The sequence below is a fragment of the Astatotilapia calliptera genome, chromosome 11 (genome assembly GCF_900246225.1).
Source record: "Astatotilapia calliptera chromosome 11, fAstCal1.2, whole genome shotgun sequence".
Taxonomy (NCBI): domain Eukaryota; kingdom Metazoa; phylum Chordata; class Actinopteri; order Cichliformes; family Cichlidae; genus Astatotilapia; species Astatotilapia calliptera.
The window spans coordinates 15,685,725-15,708,180 of NC_039312.1; the positions used below are offsets into that span (position 1 = coordinate 15,685,725).

At 42.4% G+C, this 22,456-nt stretch overlaps 1 protein-coding gene across 12 annotated transcripts in view; it reads left to right on the forward strand.

The window, feature by feature from the left end:
* The window catches only part of rims2a (regulating synaptic membrane exocytosis 2a), a 154,205-nt gene that overhangs the window by 101,972 nt on the left and 29,777 nt on the right, over window positions 1–22,456 (forward strand). For 3 of the 12 annotated variants that reach the window (XM_026184927.1, XM_026184928.1, XM_026184936.1), the window contains 8 exons: window positions 706–771; window positions 1,508–1,624; window positions 4,061–4,246; window positions 5,611–5,717; window positions 6,039–6,071; window positions 13,799–13,831; window positions 16,256–16,356; window positions 20,331–20,497. In XM_026184927.1, coding sequence (XP_026040712.1) covers window positions 706–771; window positions 1,508–1,624; window positions 4,061–4,246; window positions 5,611–5,717; window positions 6,039–6,071; window positions 13,799–13,831; window positions 16,256–16,356; window positions 20,331–20,497 — 810 coding nt within the window. Of the gene's footprint in view, window positions 1–705; window positions 772–1,507; window positions 1,625–4,060; window positions 4,247–5,610; window positions 5,718–6,038; window positions 6,072–13,798; window positions 13,832–16,255; window positions 16,357–20,330; window positions 20,498–21,058; window positions 21,287–22,456 lie in introns of all 12 variants that reach the window. The other 9 variants (XM_026184935.1, XM_026184930.1, XM_026184931.1 and 6 more) reach the window with 7 other exon arrangements.

The window sequence follows — 22,456 nt, forward strand, 5'->3', positions numbered from 1 at the left end:
TTTCCAATTAACTTTATTTGATACTTCTGAAGCTGGAGCTAAATCAGTGTCAGATGCAGAAAATGCACTTATCTAAATTGTCTGGGACGGTGCTCTGTTGAGTGTATTTCAGCTGCTTCAATTAACAGCTTGCAGTTATTTATTGAAAACAGTTGAAAATGTCACAGAGAATTTGGCATTCTCCCAGGTATCCTATAATATTGTAAAAAATGGCTTTCATAGCTTTCTGTGAGCCTTGCTGGTTTATTTTCTTAACACTTAATGTTTTCTGACTTTCTTGGGAAATGATGTATGTAAAAAAAATCTGTAGTTATTAAACGGTCTAAAGTAGTTTAATGGTCGAGCAGAGGGGACCGGTTTAGGGGTTCGGACTGTGCTTTTCTCTTCCGGCGTCTTCTGTGTACCATTTTTATCTGTCTGTGCACTAGAGCCGAGGAAGTCGTCTCCTCGCCGTGCGATTTCTCGGCTTTCTCTCACCTCTCATCTTCCTCACCAGTTTTTCCACCCTGAATCGTGTACATTAACCTCTCTCCTGTGAGCTTCTCTCTTTTACAACCTCCCCTCGGTTTCCTCCCCCTTCCGGCTGTCCGCCTGTATGATCTTTGTCTCCGATCTGCTGTCTTTCTCTCCTTTCCTCCTTCTCTTCTGTCTCTTCAACATCTCAGATCCATCTCTGTCTTCTCTCCTCCTTCCATGTGGTTGCAGCCATTTTCTCACCCTACCTCGAACCAGACATACTCAGCCTATTGATGACCCTCAGAAGGACCCCAGGTAGACTTTTACCAGAGCTTGCATGAAGCCCCACCTTTGCTACTTTAGTTACCAGCCAGCCAAACCCCCTCCCCAACCATGCACCAACCCACAAGCCTATTTTTTTATATATTTTATTTGTTGGGTTGTTTTTTGAGGAAAGCTTCCATTAGGGTGTTGAAGATATAGCACTGACACCGTGGCATGCTTTAAAAAGCCACATGGGTTTGTGGATTTGAGGTGTAAATCACTTCAGCTGACCTGTTCAATGTCAGTGCCGTGAGTGTTTTGTGTGTATGTGTATCAGTATACATTTCTTCTGCCAAAGATTAAATATATAAAGAACTGTTTACTTTCCCGTGGTGCATCATGTTGATTGGATAATAGCCATACATTTCATCCAGTATCAGCATTGCTCTCTCTCACCATCTCATTATCATATAAGCATTTAAATCTTCTAGAATAAATCATGTGCATGAATGCAGGCTTTGGAGAAGTTCAGTCTGTCTCTTGTCTTTTTACTAAAAGAGTGTCTGTTGGCCATACTGTTAAATAGATAAGTGTTTTGTGGTTGTGAAGTTTTGTCCAGCAGAGGTGGTTTCCCCTGCAGTCGTATGGGTACATTCAGCGCATCAGTGTACTTTTGTATTCAGTTTTGAGATCTGAATTCCAGCTTCTTTGTCATGTTGCCTCCCCCATGTGGTGAAACAAAATTTAAAAAATCGAGCGCTGACCAGCTGTGATATTTTCTCGGCAGCCGCAACCATCGTGTGTATCCGATCTGCCGCGAGGAAGCAGTCAGGTTACTGCGTTCCACTAGGATGACCCGTGCCTATTCAGAGGGCGCCTACTCCTCCGACTATGACTACGAGAGGTACTGACACGCGCTGCTGCGCCCGCCGTCTTGTGGTCTCCTGAAGTTGTTCTTCATCCGTCTTTAATTTATCCGTGATCGTACAGGTGATGACGGAAAATGATATCCTCCCTGATATCGGTTTTTGTTAAGGAGTCATCACGGCTCTGAGGTTGTGTGGCTGTACAGTTATGTTACACAACTGCCTCTGTACGATGAGGCTCAGAGCTATTTGTGTTGCTGATGTCGGCTGTGTAAGTGCTGGCTCGCACTTGACTGTTCCTTTGTTGATGTCATTGTGTACCCATGCGCATTATGCAAACAGCCATAAGTTGATCAGTGGTGTTTGTTATTATTGATGTTGTCTTTTTTTTTTTTTTTTAATTTAACATGCTATTGACAGTTGCACTTACAGTCATCCATAGAGTGGCCTTTTGACTTCTTCTATATGGTCTGAATGGATTGCTGGGCTGTTTCAAGCACCTATAGAAAGGCCTACTGACACCCATCAATTCCCGACCCACACTGGTGCACCATGCTTCAGTCTTTTGCCTGCTGCCATCTGGCTTCCAGTCAGGAATAACGTGACATTTGTGCTACTTCTCTCCTCTCCAGGAGGAAAAAAAAACTGATGAGTCTTCTGAACTCAGCCCAAGAGCCCGACTGACTTTATAAAACTGTCACAAAGTTTCCCTAAGGCCTGGCTTGGCCCGACTTCAGGCTAAGCCTATAACCTAGATACCCATTAACAAGAGCTGTCCATCTATTTCTCTGTGTCTTTCCTTTTGTCTAAACTGACAGAGAAAGGAAAGTAGCCAACAGAGGACTACAGTTGATTCCCCTCCACTCTTCATATAGATAGTTTGTTTCTGTCTGCAGTCAGGCATAGTAAGACCTGAAAAGAAATGAGGGCACAATACAGACACAAAAGCCACTTGGATGAGGGAAAAAAAGAGTCTAGCAACAAAGAGCATTAGTGGAGTTGGAGCCTTTTGCCAGATGTTTTAGTTTTGGGTGATTTGCCTGCAGAAAAGGTTTTTCATGGTTCTGTAGTTTAAGTGCAACCCTCCAGAGTGCACTTAAAGCAGGACAAAGCCTGTACAGTATGCAGCATGTAGGAATGAATACAGCAACTTTCCCGAGCCAGGAAAACAAACATTCCTGTGAGAATCTAGTGAGCAGAGCAGTTTGTGTGTTACAGTTGCGTCCACTGAATTACACATAATGTGATGCTTGAACAGACGTAACCTCACATCACTGAAAGATTCTTGGCCGTAGCACGTAATGAGAACGGGACCCGGTGATGATGAGAGTAAATGACTGTTGTATAGATTGTGTAAGGTCACTGACTGATGAGCCTTTATCAGGACATTTCCTCTACTGGACAATATTTCATACTTGAGAAGACTACAGACACTGAATGGCAATAACAAAATGGACTGATCTAATGAAATTATTTATAAAGTATTTGCTATCATTAGAACCCAGTTTGACTGAAGACGTTCCCACATATCTATAGTGTTTTCTTGCATTTCTTGCATTTTAGCAAACAGTGTGTGCAGCGGTTCATTTCAATACTATTTTGTTCTGTATGAAAGTACAAAAACTATAAAATATTATTACTCACGGTGTGTGAATCGAAACTGGTAACATACATACAAAGGTTAGCAAACAGCATGCTCTAAAATCCCCTCTGCTTCTCAAGACTGAGGTGCCTTTTTCACTTCACTGTTTTTAATATGTGAATTTATTTCTTGATCAATGAATTTCTGTACAAATTTTTTTTCCCTCTCTGTACCTCGTCAGTAATTTTCCCAGCTGAGAAACCTCACCTGTTTTTTTTCCCCTACAGCTCTTCAGATCATCTGAATCTGCCTTCATTGTCACTGTGCCAAAAGTTCTTTTGCCTGGGCATTTTGCAGAATATAACAGACAAAATAATCCAAGTGCAGTCACTTTTCCCTCACATTCCCACTCTGGCTCAAACAGAATGCTCACCTATCACCTACAGAGAGACAGCACATAGTCCTTGTTCATTGCACACGTCTTGAGTACTTCACAGTTAAGTCACTGGTTCCACCAAGGACTGCAAAGCACACAGGAGCCACCTAGCACAGTCCATATTGTCTGCTCTTTAAATAAAGTAAATTAGCCTCATGTGGAGAGTCATAAACAATAATGTGTGTTTTAAGAGTTTAGGAATCATTTCATTTTGTCTTTATCTCTAGGTAGTTTTGATCACTACCTGCAAATCAGGCACACTTGACATAACACCCAATTAGCTTCTGACAAGTATCTATGCTATTGGTAGTAGATTGATTATACCAATTAAAAATACAGGATTCCACATGATCCTTTGGAGTTTTGAGGGTGCAGAAAATTTCTTTGCCCTCCTTACTGTCCGTGCCCTGCTGGAGACACACTGAGTGCCTGCCTGTCTCTCAACAACCTCTGTAGGAGCCACGGAGCCATGGATAGACACGAGTATCACAGCAGGTCCCGCTCTGCAGACCAGCGGCCCACTATAGAGCGCCACACGTCCCGCTCACGCTCCACTGAACGCCCCCACGACTCTTCGCTCATGAGGTCCATGCCTTCTCTGCCATCTGGGAGGTCCGCCCCCCCCTCACCTGCCTTGACGAGGTGTGACCCAGATCAGAGATCAGAGCCAGCCAACGTGGCATAGAAGCAGACAGTACTTTTTAGTTGTACACTCATTTCCCAGAAGCATAGCTTCACTGGAGGGAGAAATCATTTCAACAGAAAATTTAAACATTAATAAGTATTTCAAGATTTGTTTGGGCGATTTTTTTTTTGTTATTTTTCTTAATAAACCTTACTCTCGAAAAGCACATTTGAAACATCAAGGCTAATATTCTGCTTTTAACAAGGGATGTGCAGCATGTACCGAGGTTTTACAACTAGGGTTCGTGTAGACAGCCTAGCTAAAAGTGCTGTACTCTCACACTGAGCTTTAAATCAACCTGTAAGAATATTTCTGCCTCCAGAGATGCTCTACCTCTTCTAAATGTTTGTACAGCTAAAACCTTTACAGGCTTAAAGCCGTACAGAAGCTGTCCCATGAGCTCCCACCCACCCCGACCCTGACTAACTCCCAGAATAAACCAAAAATACCACATCACACTCACCTACCTCCCACCCTCCTAATCCCCCGCTTCCCCGCCTCACCTCACCTCAGCTCACCTCACTCCACCGACCTCCACCTGTCACACGCCACTTTCTGTTTTGTCTCCAAAAGCACCAGTGGATGTGCTGTATTTTCTTTACACATATCCCGGGCACGATGACCCTGACACCGTAGCTAGCTTGCTGACTCCTTTTATTAAAAAGAAAAATTTTAATTTGGGACACACTGCTCATACGCTTGAGTGAGTATAGCAGTGATGGGCCGACATTTTACTTTGATTTCATTACTAACATTAACTGATGCCGTTTGTCCTCGGATGGCATTCTGTTTTTACTTTTTTTGTCCTCTTTCCTCTTCTTCTTTTGTTTTTGAGTTGGAAGCCTGCGGGGACAGTCTGAACGCATGGTCGCACTGGTCTGCTGTTTCTGCATTTCAACTCTTCTCTCCTGCAGCTTGATGAGTCGACTTTACATGCGATTCACTCCTGGCATCTTTTATTGCAGCTCAGCTCCCTACAGTCGATGTAGCCCTCCACTTCCATGCCATGTGCCAAAACATCACCGCTGTGTGCATTGGTTTTATATTGGAGATAAAGTCAACAGCGAGTTTTCTATCACTGATTGATTTCTGCTGTGTCTGGCAGTGACTAAATTACATGTGACCTTACATATATTGTAAATAATTGAATGACCCCAGCTAACTACATTAAATCACGTATTGGCTCTCCATTAAAGAACATAGTTTTACTTTTCATGTTGCTCGTCTCCGATCAAATGTACGCTTTTCTCTTCTTTGCAACACCTACATCGAGCTCCTACTTTATGTCTCATGCCATTGTCTGCTACTTTTTGTCATATAGGGCACATCCGCGTAGTGGGTCCGTCCAGACCAGTCCCACAAGTACCCCTATGTCCAGTAGACGAGGTCGGCAACTCCCACAGCTTCCACCCGCAGGCAAAGACAGAAGTAAGTCACCTGGATGTCTTTTTTAAATTTAAATTACACGGCTACTGTCTACCTAATTGAATTTATTTTGAGCATTCATATATTCAGTATTTTAAAGCGATAAAGTTACTATTTTATGACCCGAACTTGTGGGTCACAAGAAGAGCTTTTTGGTTTTGGTGTCACTGACCAAAGGGATAATTATTATTAGCTGGTGGAACGCTTCGGTAGAAGTTGTAGAAGTCTCAAAAGTACAAGGATTTTTCATTGCTTTATGGGTTTTCACTTTGGCCTTCCATCCATTAACATCTCTGCTCGGTTCCTTTTCCATTCCTCTCTCAGAAGATGGAGACGAAGGAACAGAGCCTCGTGAAGGTCTGTACCTGAATGTTCGGGTTTCGTCTTTCGGACTGGGAATTGCTGCTCGAGCTGCACCTCCCTCCAAAAGCCAAAACCCTGTCTGCAACAGGGCGGGTAGCTCAGTTCAGTGGAGGCTAAACTTGATCTGTGCATACTGAATCCTCCTCCTCCAACCCCCCCGTTGCAGTTGTGTTTAAACGTGCAGTTAGAATGTCCTGTGCCATCGTGGTGCCTTGATCCTACTGATCGTACCAGTGTTGTGTTGATTTGTAGCCTTGCTGTTCTTTTGCTTTGCGTTACACACCAGATATCATTACTAACTGTCTGCAAATAATTCGATTTTTAAAACATTTGGACTGCTGAGATACGTCACCGAAGCAAATATTATGCTATTTTGTGCTAAACTCCACAATTTTCACAATTACAGCAAAACCTGCATTTGTTCACATTGTACAGAGGCATGTGAAGTCCTTAGTGTTACTCAGCACTCCTCTGGCAAATTGTTGCGTGTTGTTGTAATGAACTGTGATATGAAGCACTGTGATGAAGGCAATGATTGTTTTCACGTGTCTTTAAATTGGATGCTGTAAAAGGGTTGTTCTAAGCTTTGTGGGGAACGACTGAGATAAATCTGGAGAGAAGAAGCTCGTGCAGTTCTGGTGAACGTGTCAAAGTATTCACACAACCCTTTTATCACTGTCAGAGTCCACAAGGGCCTTTCCCTGTCTTCTGTACAGCTGCCAGCCAGCCCCGCTCTCTCCCCTGTGCTCTCGCTCTCTCTCAGTCCCAGTCTTTTTTTGTATCTTTGCCATCTTTTTATCACTCAAAAGCTCTCTCTGTGTCTGGACCTCTCCATTGCTCCTTTGTGTCACCTTTATTTGTTCTTCCTCTTCATACCTGCCCCCAGCCTCGCTTACTCCTGTTTTTTTTTTTCTTCCTTTTTTCTTTGACAGGCACTCTGCCTTTTCACATCTCTCTCCTTTCTCTCACTCTCTCCTTCTTTTGCTCTGTGTTTTAGTCTATTTCTTATAGGACAGCGGCACTGCACGGGCAGAGGGGAAGCATTGATCCGACCCTGCGCCGTGGTTCCCACAGAGCTGTGTGACACTTGGCTTATGCTGAGCAAATCTGATTGTGCTTTTGTGTGCGTGTGGACCTTTCTACACTGGATCCATATTATTGTATTATTCCTGGGAGAAGCTGGAATATTGATATAAGCCTAGTTGGCAGATACATTAACTGTCCTGTATGTGTGTATCTGTTTATGTGTGGCAACAGGGGAAGAGCCCAGGGCGCCTGAACCCCAAAACGATCATCCAGGTGTGTTTATCACTGAGAACACGCGGCGGGTTTTTACTCTTGTGTCATGGCAGATCTTTAAAAATGAAACACGGCGGATGTGAGCCTCTGCATTTTAAGTGTGTGGAGTTTGCGTTTTGCTCGAGAGTGCTGTACAGTACACGCTGTTGTATAGTACATTCAAACCCAGGCTTGAATGAGCGGCAAGAGTGTTGGCAGAAACTGGAGTTCCCCACGGTTTCTACTTCCTACCTTCCCATCTGTTTACGTGGCACGCTTCTGTCCTTTGACTGTGTGGTGCTGTTACTCAACACTGTGACAGCTATAGCACTCACTGGCACATTGGATATTCATGAAAGGTCTCTAAAAGGAAACTGTATTTTTAAACAGGGTTAATTAATGGTGTCTTTGGATGGTAAGATGGTTGTATGTTGAGTTGTCAATATAACTGTACAACTGCATATTATAAAACTATGTTTTCTGATAATCACACACTGAGCAGAATAATTAACCAGTAGCTCACGGCAGTTCTATGCAATAACGCTTGCTGTGCACATCAGATCTTGTGGTATATGTGCGTATGTGTGCGTGCGTGCACACTTGTGTGGCATATGTGCATCTGCGTCTGGGCCCAAGTGGAATGAGCTGTGATATTACGGTGACGTACAGTGTAAAGTTTCAGTGCTGCACCATTTCATGAACCTCCATCTGTCTCCCCACTAGCAGCAGGCAGTGAGGAAAAACCCCAAGGCCCACCGGTAAATGGGAGGAAAGGCAAGTCTTCCGAGCAGTGTGATGGTGTGATTTTGCTGTGTGGGCTCTCTTGGTCCTTCTGTGACATTAGTTAGCAGCAGCTGTGGTCCTTGATGATGAGCTGCTCTCAGTCGCACCAAAGTGTTTTATTCGCCCAAGTTTCATCTCTCACCCAAAAAGCATGGTCCGTTCCTTCTGACTTTATTTGCGTGATCAAACTAGAGACTTGTGTGTAGTGTAACTGATGTTAATGCATACAGAGTGCTGTGATTGGAAGTTTGGTTGGTCTGCCCTTCTCTGCCTCCAGCGTGGCCTCAGAGCTCTAATCTGCCCTCTTCTTTAATACTAATTAATTCTGCTCAGCTCCACCTCACAAAGACAGAGCTCTCCATTTCCATTGTGAAATTGCCAATCATTTCAATTAGACATGGATTATTGCGCTCTTGTGCACACAGTCTTTTCATGCACTCCATTAAGACTGGCAGTCTCTTACAAACATAACTGGTGCTTAGTGCAAAGAAAATTGTCCTTTTTTGCCAAAAACAGTAATAAAAATGGCGTAATGGAGTAAAGGTGAATAGAGACATTTTTAGGATAGTGTTCCACATAAACAGCATTTCCTGCTGCCTGTGCATTACACTTTGCTGCAGTACTGCAGAGTGTAATGTTTTTTTTTTAGTTTTTTTTTTATTTGAGAGGCTGTTACCTCTGTTGGCCAGCAGATGGAGCAAAGTTCATAATGTTTGATAAGGAGCTGTCCTTGATTTCAGTGCTGAAGTAGTAAAGATGCCCTTTTCTTATCTGTTTGTTTGTTTTAATTTATGCTTGCAGCAGCTTTCTATTATTGGTACAGAGCATAATACACAAAATGCTCATTATGCAATGTATCAATAAATGAAGACATAGAAAGTATTTTATAGAGAAGAATAAACATTTGCGCAGGAAGGAGATCTCCTAATGGTGTCAAAATCAGTGTGTGTGTGTGTATATCTATGTGTATGTCTTGCTTTAGAGGTGACATGGGAGGACCAGCAGCGAGGGCTGAATGGCTCTCTGTCTGATGGTGGGACGCAACCTTACCCTTCACTCACTGACACAGGTCGGTCGGTCTGATAGGGTACAAGTCTTTTTTACTCTCTCTCATATGAGTACATGAACAGTAATCAACGTATCTAACCAGACAAGTACCCGGTCAAAAAGAGAAAAGCGCATCAATCTTGCATATAGGCCTCTTCATGCTTGTCTGATCAGCCCTGTACACAGCATGATGATTTCTACATACAAGCCTTTAAAAAAAGATTTAAAATTTGTCTTTTGAAATTCAACAAATATGTCTAAAGGTCTGAGTATCAAGCTTAACTGACTGAATATTTCAGGAACATTTCAAAGCTAAACTGAACCAGCTCAAAAACAGTCATTGCTTTACTTGTCATTTGTTTTATAGTATTTACTTCAGTTTGTAAGTTTAGCGAAGCTTGTAGCAATAAAATATTGCATAATAATAGTATCTACTATAGCTGTTTATTGCTCATGGACTCACTGAAAGTATTCTAATAGAATATGGTTTCTGTGAAGAATTGCTGACTTTGTCCTTGTGTGTCTGTTAAGGTTCTCAGTCATCCAGGTCATCGTAGTCAAAGGAGCTTGCAAAGAAAAGCGTCTGGACTTCTTTAAGTTACTTGAAGACGTTTCACCTCTCATCCGAGAAGCTTCTTCAGTTCTAAGGTCAAATGGCGGAGAGTCCCAGATTTAAACTCCTAAACACAAACTTAACAATGTGGTGTATGCGGTACAGTGCAGCGAGGAATGCCCAGACCTCCACATCGGAGAGACCAAACAGCCACTTCACAACCGTATGGCACAACATAGAAGAGCCACCTCCACAGGACAAGACTCAGCAGTCCATCTGCATCTTAAGGATAAAGGTCACTCTTTCTAAGATGCCAACGTTCACATTTTGGACAGAGAGGACAGATGGCTTGAAAGAGGAGTGAAAGAAGCCATTTATGTCCACTGTGAGCGACCATCTTTGAACAGAGGCGGTGGTTTACGACACCAACTGTCTGCCATCTATAATCCAGTTTTGAGATCCCTTCCCAGACGCCTTAACGCCCACTCACATCCTGGGCCATCTGACCTCAGGAATTCGCATGATAAGGTGGGGCCAGGTTTCACAATGAACACACCCGAAACCCTGGCTGATTGTGATCCACACCCATTTTCACACCTTGACTCAGGTGATTAGAGGATCATCAGGGGGTCCTTTTGTCCCTCTGTGGGGGGAAACTCCCACTGGGTTTAAATGTGGGACTCTCCACCATTTGACCTTAGAACTGAAGAAGCTTCTCGGATGAGAGGTGAAACGTCCAGATGCTTTTCTTTGCAAGCTCCTTTGACTTGTCCTTGTGTGGACTCTTTCAACTGGATTCTACCCTCACACACACACACACACATATATATATATGTATGTATTAGGAGTGCAACAATACTCGTATCGATATTCAACCATTCGATACAGTGCTTTCGGTTCAGTACGCATATGTATCGAACAATACAATTTTTTTTACATTTATTTGATCAACTTTTCTTCTGACGATGCTGTCTGTGTTGAGCGCTCAGTGGATCTGCGTTCAACTACTCCGCCTAGGCTGCACTGTAGAGTGCAGATCCACTGAGTGCAGCACAAGCTAGCAAGACAGAAGCTAAGCTCTTTGCAAAATGGCAAATTGAACCTCCCCCACCCTGATTCAGATCTGGCGTTTGGAACTATTTTGGTTTTCATGTGAAGCATGACCCTGATGGTAAGCGAGTCATGGACTAAAGTAAAACAGTATGTCAGATGTGCCACGCAATGCTCAATTACATTGGTGAGAATTACTGTGTTAGCGAAGTTAGCTCTTTAACCTGTTGACAGCGTCCAGCCCCATGCACGGGGCGATCCGCGGTAACTCGTTAACGGAGATTTGCCGCGTTATGGCGTTAATGTCATTTTAACAAGATTAACGCTGACAGCACTAGTGGGAACACAACGAATATGACTGCACATTTACACCGACATCATCCTAGTGCAAAGACAAGTGGAAGCAGACAAAAACAACAAGCACGCATGCTACAAACTTTACCCGAGTCATTTAGACAGCCGTTAGCACATGATTCTCCTTATGGGGACCTGATATGTTTAATATGCTGCTGAGAATATAGCCCAGAAGAAGCGTATAGTATAGCTTTTATTTTGGAAAGAGACATTTCTCTGTAATAAACTATTTTTCCAAAGATGAGTAATTTCTCGATCAGATAGATTTTTCTATTTTGTTGTTTCAGCAACATTAAATTTAAGTTGAGTTAAAATATATATTTATAATTTTAATAAATGACAAATTAAAAAGGCATGAACATTTTTTGTATCGAAAAAATATCTAACCGTGACACCAAAGTATCGAACCGAACCATCAATTTTGTGTACCTTTGCACCCCTAATATATATATATATATATATATATATATATATATATATATATATATATATATATATATATATATATATATATATATATATAGACACACACGGACACACCTTTGATTTAACAGGAGGTGTCTTTGTCAGCCTCTGGATGGCATCCTTCTATTTTTCAGTCTCTTCTTGCTTGGTGTGGTATTGCAGTGCATCTTGGAGTTGACATTTTAAAACTATGAAAAAAAACCCCACAAAAGATTGTTGTTTTGGGGGTTTTTTTCTAGCGCCTTAAAAAATAGTGATACATTTTATAGATTTCTTACCCTTTATATTAATTTCTTTACTGATTTTTTTGTCAGCACTGTACAAATAACAGCGTTATTTAAATGACACCTGATCCTTGCCCATGGATGTATAGGAAGCATGAAATGTGTTCCTGAAATGTTCCCATGGTGGCACGCCTTCACCTTCCTTTAAGTTAAGCCTCATTTATGTTAGTTTGTTATGCCGCTTGCTGGTACGTTTTGACAACAGAACCAGATTTAGGATTGTGGCTTTAAAATAAAACATAAAACATCTGCTGTTCTGAGCTAAAAACCCAGTAGCTCTCTCAGTGCGTCTGCAGGATGCAGAGAGGCATGTCTTCAAAGCCTCTGCTTCCCACAGGCCAATCTGTGATGAACCTACAGCTAGCCTGGTCTTCAGTCAGTCTCTCTCACTTTCTCACTCCATCCATTTCTCATTTCTCTCCAACTCTGCATATTTTCTGTGTGTTTCCTGGAATGACTGACGAAGCTAAACCACACTGCTATTACGTTCATGAAAGCTAGCTAGGCAGACGCCTCACATTGTCTTTTAATTCATGTGACACCATATTATTCAAGCTAAGTGAGTGCTAATTGAGCTAAATGCAAATTCTCTGTATGTGTGTGTGTATGGGAGGGGGGGGGTGTAGGACAATGAAGGCTCTCCTGGTCGTTACTGTTGATTTGTCAGGTTCAGCCCCTGGGATAGAGATCAGATGGGAGGGCTGGAGAACAGAACAGGAGAAAAAAAAAAGGGGTCAGCATGACTCTAAGAGAGAAGGTTGGTAACAAACCGGACCCCGATGTTAAACCTGTGAACTGAGGTCGGGTCAGTCAATGAGCAGCTGTCTCGACGCGAGATCAAAACGTGTGAAAGTGTCTTGGTAGCCGCAGAGGAAACAGAAGCACACTTCATCTCTGGAGTTAAACAGAATATTTCGGGGGCCCGAGCGGAAGAAAGGAAGAACATGAATAATACAGAGACAAGTGAAATATGCGTATGAATACAATGTGAATCTATCGGAATCAACAGAGATGCCTGGCAGCAGGCAGTCGAATGTTGGTATTGTGTGACTTTTCAGAGAGATCTTGTGGCTGATGCTCGTGTGTGTGTGTGTGTGTGTGTGTGTGTGTGCGCGCGCCCAAGCGTACACTTTCGTGTATTTAAACCTCTCGCACTCTACCCAGGTGATGTCTCTATTTTTTGTCAGTTTGAACGTTCTCTTGGTGAAACTGTGTGAGGTAGCCGTCTCTCTTTTGTGTGCTCGCTGCTCTGTGCTTTCAGTTTTTCTTTTTTTTTTTTCCTCTTTTTTTTCCGTTCATGTTACTTTTCCAGGCTGTTTCCCCACAGTTGCCCCATGCAGGTTCAAGTGACATCCACTTCTCCTTATATACCTCCTCCCCCTCCCCTCTCTCCTCCTCTTCCTCCTTTCCTCACCTGCCTGCAGAGAGGTCTCAAGTTTCTATCTGGTTTGGTACATTAACATCTCTTTCCTGTTTCAGCTCTTTTTTCCCCTTTAAAGCACAGAACCTTTCCCCTTCCCTCTCTCTCTGACTTCTAATAACTAAACTCTTGGCCTCTCTACCTCAGCCTCCCCCGGCCTCGCACCCTTTTTGCTCTATTTTGACTTCTCACTGTCCCCATGGTGGAGTTTGTGTGTTCTTGGTGTACTCTATGATTTTGTTTGTGTGTTCTGTGCTTGTTGTTTTTGTCATTGTCGTGTTGTATTGTTGTGTCGTGTCCCCCTCCCTCCCCTCCGACTCCTTCCTGTCTACTCTGACCCTCCAAACCCGAGACCTTTGGTGATGGCGTCGCCCTCCCAGCCATCCTTCCTCTCCTCCTTCGCCCTCCCCCTTACCCTTCGTGCATCCTCTCACATCCATCTTCCTCTCCTCTGTCTGTGTCTGTCCATTGTGTGATGTGATCCCAGAAGACACGGACTCACCAAGTTGGACGAACTCAGGTCTGTCCCTTCTTCTTCTGCACCTTCCTTCTTTTCTGTCTCAGCTCCCTCTTCTCCTTCCTCTGCTGTGATTCTCTCTGTACGTCTTCCTGGCTTGCCCTCCCCCTCCTCAAACCCGCCTCCCCTCATCTCAGTCGTCTTTTATTTTCCCGTTTGGCTTGACTCCAATTTCTTGCGGCGTTGCTCTCTTCGTTGTTGTGTAGATGATGCTTCTGGCTTCCATACCATTTCTGCTGCTTTATTTTTTCTGCACACAGACTGTGTGGGCTTGTCATTCACTAAAGCATGATCACGATCACACCAGTGTGGTTTCTTTGCAGCACGTGAGACACTGTCATTTTCTACCAAGATAAAAAAAACAAACAACTTACTGTGAGCATATGACAGCAGATTTATTCTTTTGATTACTCTCTTTGTAGACATAGATTTGCTACTTTTTCCCTAAATTGATTTCTTTTTGGCCTATTTCAAGTGAAATTTGATGATTCGTGTGGTTTTGAATGACTTAGAGTTCCTAAACGCTGCTAATGCAGTGCAGTCAAAAATTTTACTCACTTTAGTGAGTATGGTTTTCATGATCTTGTTCCACAGATTTGCTTTGAAATGAAACAATGATTGCCGCACACATTCATGCACAGTCACCGAGTCACTTAAAATGTGGTCTCTTTGCAGTCCAAAACAAAAGGTACAATTTGTTAAGCAGCTAGCCTCTGAGGTCCTGGTCGTTCAGCTTTTTATGTCTAGACCACACGAGGTTAAATGTTTTTATGATAAGCTAAGCTAACTGCCTCGTTTCTCCAGCTTCAAGCATGAAAAAGCCATCAGTCTTCTAGGATCTAACACAATTTATTGTGATGAACTGTCCAATCTTGTCTGTCCAATAAAAATTGGATAAACAGAGCATTGTCATTGCCAACGCATAACATACAGACGATTTGTCATGTCCCGAGGCGTCTCATAGTAACGAAAGGTACCCTTCCGCGTCCTTATGAGATGCTCCGGATTCTCAATTGAACCCAATAGAATGCCACTCGCGGCGGTAACACACGCTCCAGCCGTGTTACACCCTAACCATAACCATAACCTTAACACTATCAGATAGTGTTTTCCAAAGTGATTCATGATCAGAACGTAAAACACATTTACATGTATAGATTCATTCCAAACGGCTCTCGTGCCTCCAAACGCGTAACACACTGGCGATTTGTCACATGTGTTTCTATGTTACAAGTTGGGATGAGAACGTGTTGGTATAAAAGAACATGAACTCAAAGTTGTTCAATTTTAACCTCATATTTATCACGACCACTGAAACGAAGCGATCACAAAAAACGACTTTCTGACTGCACTGGAATTTCAAAAGCAGCTCAGTTACAATCATTTAACAAAGTTAAATTAAATACTATTAGTTAACAAAATACTCCGGGAGAGATGCGAAATCACATGTAGTTTACTAACTGCGTGATGCGTCAACTCCTTTCGCTTCACTCATGCAGTCATTCATTTGCTCTGAGCTTGTATTCCTTTATTTTACTCTTTTTCTTTGCTTTTTCGTTTCTCTTTGTGTGCGAGTGTGTACATGAAGGCATGTGAGCATGGCGCCTGTACGTGTGCATTCATCTTCACTCTGTCACTGCGGTCATATGACACAAAAGTAGAGACAAAGAGTAAGCAGGAAAATGGAAATGCAGGAAAAAGCAGGAAAGTCACCATGTGGTGAACATTTTTGCAGAAAAGAAACGGTTACTGTAGAAACTGTTTGTAGCTTATTTTGTCATTTTTAGGTTTGTAAAATGTACACAGTTCCTATTCTTATTGGTATTTGTACTTCAACAGAGGCCTGTGCATGGTTGCGAATGTAAGAATCACATTTGCAGAGCTTAAACTGAAATTGGGAGGTGATAAGATGGGTAAACCGGATGATTTTATGCAATTATAAAAGGACTAAAATGCCTGTCAGTTTTAATCGAGAGGGATGCTTCGGCCAATTAATGTGATCGTTTAGGGATTTCAATTTGTTGTTTAATCATTTCCTTTCATCTAGAGTTTTTTTAAAAAATGCATCACTAGTATTGTTACATTTAGTGCTGTAGTAGTACTGGAGTAATTTGGCTTAGCATTCAAATGTGTTTTACTGAGGTCAGATAAAAATATTTGAATATTAGTGACTGACTAAAAAGCAGCATTTTTTGTGGGACTTATTGATTTCAAAAATTAGTTTATTATTCTATGCAGCATATGTTTACGGGTTTGTGTTTGTTAAAAACAGCCAACCATTCAGCTTTTCCCATTAGATCTGTCCCGTCATAGCTCATGGCTCATAGCTCAACAGAAGCCTCTCTCACCATAACAGTATGCCCCTCCTTGAGGCTCTCCTCACAGTCCACCAGCTCCCAGCTGACTCGCATCTGTCTCTGTGCTCAGGTATGGACATGGAGGAGAGGACCAGACAGATGAAACTAAAGATGAACAAGTACAAGCAGGGAGCTGGTTCTGACTCAAGACTGGAGCAGGACTACCACAAGGTAAAGAAAACACGCCCAGGTCTGCTTAATTTATGCTTCAACACTCCAGAAAACGATGTTCCTACACAAACACTGTTCACAAAGTTCCAAAATGCATGCTCACTGATGTTTGCATCATGCACAGATATGGTCACAAAACATATCAAAACAAAGTGCAGCTGGTAAAGACTCAAAGGCTGGAAAACACAGAGCTGGATACAGCTGTTCTTCTAATCAGCTCATCTGAGTCACAGATATATATTATACACGTCTTTATTCAAAGCTTTGACTTTAAAAAGCGACATGCATCCACAGCGCCACAGGATACATTTTATTAATCCTTCCCAACAGTTTCTCAGCAGTGTCCATTGTTAACCCAGAAAAAGTAAATGGAACGATAAGATATCTCAAAATCATTGCACACAAATCTAAAACGACAACAATCTAAAGCCACCTAGAGTTATCTCTATGTGGGAAACTACATTTTTCTCCTTGTCATTTAGGCCAAATACTTCAATACATCACTTTGCAATTTCAAGGAATTGTGTGTAAAGTCCACTGTTTACTACTCTGTTCTGGAGAAGTCCTGAACATGTTTAGAGAGCTCGGCCAGAGCCTGCTGTCTCACTGCGGTCTGGTCTGAGACCTAGCAGATGAAGCCCCTCTGTCTGCTTTCCTTTTAAGACAATGCTATGAAAACTATGGCATTTGGAGTCTATAAAAAGCTGCTGAAATTATTCCCCAGTCCTTGTATGTTGAGCAATATCTTCCCATTGACAAAAACAATGCTAATAAAGGCAGTTACTGTAACACTCCGTCCAGATTTAGTTACAGTAAACAGCCAACCAAAACATAACAAGATATTATATACACATCCACGTTCACAAATGTGCTTGGACTAAGTCTGTGCCAAGATCATCCCAGCCCAGTTCAGCTTCCAGGAAAGCCTGTGTATAAAGTTAGTTGAGTAGAATCCGACTTTGTGAGCCAGTTGACTGTCACTGGATTAAACAGTATATGGTAACTGTCTTCCTGCCACTTATGGTTAAGTACTCATGCAAAACTTTGTATGTCTAAATCAGAATATTATTCATTAATTTTTTTAGTAAAATGTACATGAAGTATTAAGAGTACAATTACAGGAGATCACAAGTCTTCAAAAATGGAAAACAAACACATTACCTGATTGAAATTTGGCCGATCGCCTGTTTAAGATCATCTTCTTGTGCCACTTTTGACTGTTTTAAGCGTGGGTGCAGTTTTTAGATCGCACTCTACAAGTCCTCATGCTTGTATGTCTGCGATGCATTCTGGATCTCATCCAGTTAATCAGAAGGATGATACCTCAAGTTGTTTTTAATTTTTGGAAAGTTCACAGTCTCTGTGGGACAAGTTCTCAGAGCACAACCCTGATTTTGCTCCACCCAGTCTTCCACTGAAAAGTGCTCGTTTTTAGTTAGACATTCAGCTTCTTCCCCAGTGACAATCATACCCTAAAAAATTAGCAGTAAAATTGCACATCACAAGCATTAAGAAGCAGGCATACAGGGAATGACTTTTGCCAACTTGTTTTGCATGCTGAAGTAAGTTATAAACCATCTTATTACTTAATCCCCGTAACCCTGCTTTGTATGAGAGCCTTAGCCTGTATGTAAACAATTGACAAGACATGACAAGAATCTTTGTTTTATGAAGTCCCGTTTTAAAGCCTGGGGAATAGCGTTTTAGTTGTTGCCATCTGGGTGTTTCAGAGCCAGGAGTGACCATATTTGGATGACTCTTTGGAGTCCTAAGTTGTCAGCTAATGCTAACAAGCTTGGTTAGGAAGGTACATCACACAGACATAAACACCTGTTATGAACAATTCTATGTAACACACAAAAAAGCCTTCCAGTAATACTAGCCAATCAGCAAAACTGGATTACATATTTCATGGATAGGCTGTTGGCAAGCCATATTGCACCTACAACCAATTGTTATCACACAAATCTGTCACACTGCTAGGCATAGCTTTAAACTGGGTAGTTGTTGAAAAAGAAAAGAGCGTGCAAAAAGGAAACCAACGGCGCAGAGCGAGGTTCCCAGGTGTGCTGTGATGCAATCAAGAACAATTGGACTTTCTAATATTTCCAATGTTTGCTAGCTTAACTTAAGTGCCTGCAAATATCTTTCAAAACAATGTCCAAAAAATTTAGTTTATTGAACAGTTGCTGATGAATGTTCCATCTTTGGTCTCTGGCAGCAACACTGTATGGACTGTGATTGATCAACAGCTTCTTGTAAACTTTATCACAAGTGTAATCACAAATGTGCGCATTATTTCTTTGTCTGCATTGTTAATCGAACACAGTAATGCAAGAGCAGGCAGAGCTTGACATATTCAAGTTAGAAACTCATAGAAAATAAACATGTTAATCCACGTTACACACGTGTGCTGCACTTTTTCTCTCGTAGTTTGTTGGGAGGAGCTAAAATGGCTCTTTTGATGTTGAAGATTGTCGACGCCCGGCCTGGACCAATGTTAGGTTTATTTCTGCTGTGAAACTGGGCATTTTAACATAGGAGCTTGCTTGTGTGACATCTTCAAAGGGGCCATTGAAGAATCTGCAGTTTTGTCACTTTTGCAACAGTTTTATTTTTTGGCCCTAGTTCCCAATTCAAAAATCTAGTTTCCAGAATTCATTTTACTTGTTACTCTAAAACACGCATCATGTTTGTTTATAAAGAGTGTGAGTAAGTGTGCAAATATTAGACAAGATCTTGCACAAAAAGCACTGACTGGGAGAATGAGAACTATAGTAATGTCAGGGTTCCTGGGTCGGTGACCCAGTGTTTTCAGTTCACATTCACTGTTTATCTACTGCCTGTTCCACTTCCTGTTTTATTGTCTTAGCCTTGGTCTGTGTGTATTATGTTCAGTCCTCTTCCCATTATCATTAGTTCATTATGTTCAGCTGTGTACTCACCGGTCCCTTATTATCATCATTATCACCAGTCTGTGTATTTAAGCCCTCTGTTCTACCCATTCAGTGTCGGGTCATTGATGATGTACGCCTGATGTCTATGTCGTCTGTATGTTCAGTCAGTCAGTCCTTTGGTCATTCATTCATTCATTCATTCATTCATTCATTCATTCATTCATTCATTCATTCATTCATTCATTCAGTCAGCCAGCCATCTCCTCCCTCTGTGCTGTTTGCTCGCTCCTTCGGCAATAAACATCCACCTTCACCTACCTGCCTGTGAGTCCAGCGTTTGGGTCCTCCCTCTCTCATCCACGACACTACCGGTGACAAGTAACAAATGCTTTAGGTGCTCAGTTAGATTAGAAAAGCACAATTTAAGTAGCAGTCCATTTACCATCTAATATATCCATGCTAGATAGATCCAAAGCATAAATTAGCTCAAATGTAAAAAGTCAATTAAAATCAACAAGACAAGCCTGTGAAAACCTGCAACACACACACAAACAATGGATGCTGATCAGAAGCTGAATGAAACGAAGACATGCTTTCGTGTGCCATTCCAGCCTTTTGTACACAAAAATGAAAGTCAAGCTGAAATTGTGGATGTCATTTATAACTTTTCCTAGTCTCTGAACCTGGCAAGACCAAATCTCAAACCATGAACCCCTGCGGTATTTAACTGCAAGCCCAATGTTTTCCCACTACATAATTAAAATACTGACCTTTAAAGTCGCTCACCTAATATGCCTAACGTAAAAATAGTGTGCATATTTCTTCTTTTTTATTTACATTCAACAGCTTATTTCTGAAATACTGCTTGTCTTGATCAAATAGTTTTCCCTTACAAGGCAAAGACGTAGAAGTCATTTTAGAAATCTCTACCCTTTGGTAACTTGTTGAAGTTTTCATTGGGACTATTTTAGCAACAACATTTTGTACTTGTTAAAATTGTTGAGTGCTCAAAAAACCCCAAACTTGTGATATCTGATGTCACCATACTTTATGTCTTATTCTTTGCCCTCTTTGCAGCGTTCAGGCAGAGATCCACGGGGCTCCGACAACTTGTCAGCCAAGTCGTCGGACAGTGATGTAAGCGACGTGTCCGCTGTGTCGAGAACCAGTAGTGCCTCTCGGTTCAGCAGCACGAGCTACATGTCTGTCCAGTCAGAAAGGCCGCAAGGAAACCGCAAGATCCGGTAGGCTGATGCAAACTTTGTGTCGCTCTTTAAATTACCATCAAGCTGGAATGGACAAACCCCGCCCCCCTCAGCGGTGAAACCCATATTCATTACCATGTCCAGACGTTTTCAAATTTGAAACTGTTTGCACATGGTTACCCGAGGAGAAAATGCCCCTCCTGTAGCGCTGCGTGTCATTTTCTCCCTGTGATGAGTTCAAGTTTGGCTCCATTTTAGAGAATCTGGAGCCAAGTGGTTGAACTCTGTTCCTTCACGCTGTGGGGGAAGTTTGTCCATATCTGGCAGTAGTCACTGAAACATTAAACATATTTCTACTCTTTGGGTGTCGTCTCATATCAAAGCAAAAACAAACTCCTCTGCATGGTGCTTTGCTTTAAGTCTACGTTAGTTCTTCTGTGATTTAGAATCAGTCTGCTTTTGATCATGGCTACGTTGCATCTCTGTGTTCGTCTCTCTTTTGTTGTTGACATTGTTCACGCTTTGTTTGTTTTTTTCTGTTTTTTCTGTTTCTTTTGGCTTTGCATGTGCTGCTCTTTGTGCCTCTGTTTCCATCTTCAGCCAGTTGCGATCGAGGAGCCATTCTCGGGAGGGGGATGAGCAGTTAGGAGAAGTGAGGGAGGAAGAGGAGGCAGGAGAAAAAGGCAGAGGGGCTAGTAAAGAAGGAAGGGTGCAGAGAGGGGGGAAGGAGTGGGAGGGAAAGGTAGACGCAGGCGAAGAGCATCAGAAGGATTTGATGGAGAAAGAAGAGGACTTGCACCAAAGGAGTATCTCAGAGACTGACCTCAGGTAACACATGTGTAGCAGCTTCAAACTGTAGACTAACAATGATGAAGAAAACTACTAACAGTAGTATAGATCCCGCCGTAGATCCCAGTGGACGACTGTCTTTTGCACATTTATATGAGGACGTGCAAGACAGAGTGTGGTGACTACCCTCCTCTCTTTACCTTGATGATGGTGTAACTGTGGCTCTGTTGACCTTTAACAATACTAAGGTAGAGTAGCATTAATATTTTACACTGCTTAAAAAAGATAAAGGAACACTTTTTAATCAGAGCATCAAGTCAGTTCAACTTGTGGGTTGGTGTTAAACTTTTTCTATGATGGTATTGAAATCATCAACAGGTGCATTAGAGGTGCATAACCTCAAAAACAGGAATGGTTTTCCAGGTAAAGACCAATGATGTTTTTCCCTCATCTTTTCTGACTGTTTTTTCAATAGTTTTGCATTTGGCAAGGGTCAGTGTCACTACTGGTAGCATGAGGTGGTACCTGGACCCTACAGAGCTTGCACAGATAGTCCAACTCCCCTAGGATGGCACATCAATGTGTGACATAGCCAGAAGGATTTTTGTGTCTCCCAGCACAGTCTCAAGAGCATGGAGGAGATTCCAGGAGACAGCCACTTACTCTAAGAGAGCTGGACAGGGCCGTAGAAGGTCCTTATCCCATCAGCAGGACTGGTATCTGCTCTTTTGTGCACGTAGGAACAGGATGTGTGCTGCCAGACCTACAAAATGACTTCCAGGAGACTGCTGGTGTGAACGTCTCTGACCAAACAATCAAAAACAGACATGATGAGGGTGACCTGAGGGCCCGACGTCCTCAAGTGGCCTCTGTGCTCACTGTTCAGCACTGGAGCCTGATTGGCATTTGCCATAGAATACCAGAATCAGCAGCTCCACCTCTGGTGCCCTGTGCTTTTCAGAGATGAGAGCAGGTTCATTCTGAGCCCATGTGACAGACGTGGAAGGGTAACATCGTTCAGCATGACCAATTTGGTGGTGGGTCCTTGATGGTCTGAGGAGGCATAATCCATGGAGGGACCCACAGGCCTCACACACCCTGACGGCCGTTAGGTATCAGGATGCAATTCTTGGACACATTGTCAGAACTTATACTGGTGCAGTGGGTCCTCCTGGTGCACAACAATGCCCGGCCTCATGTAATTAGAGT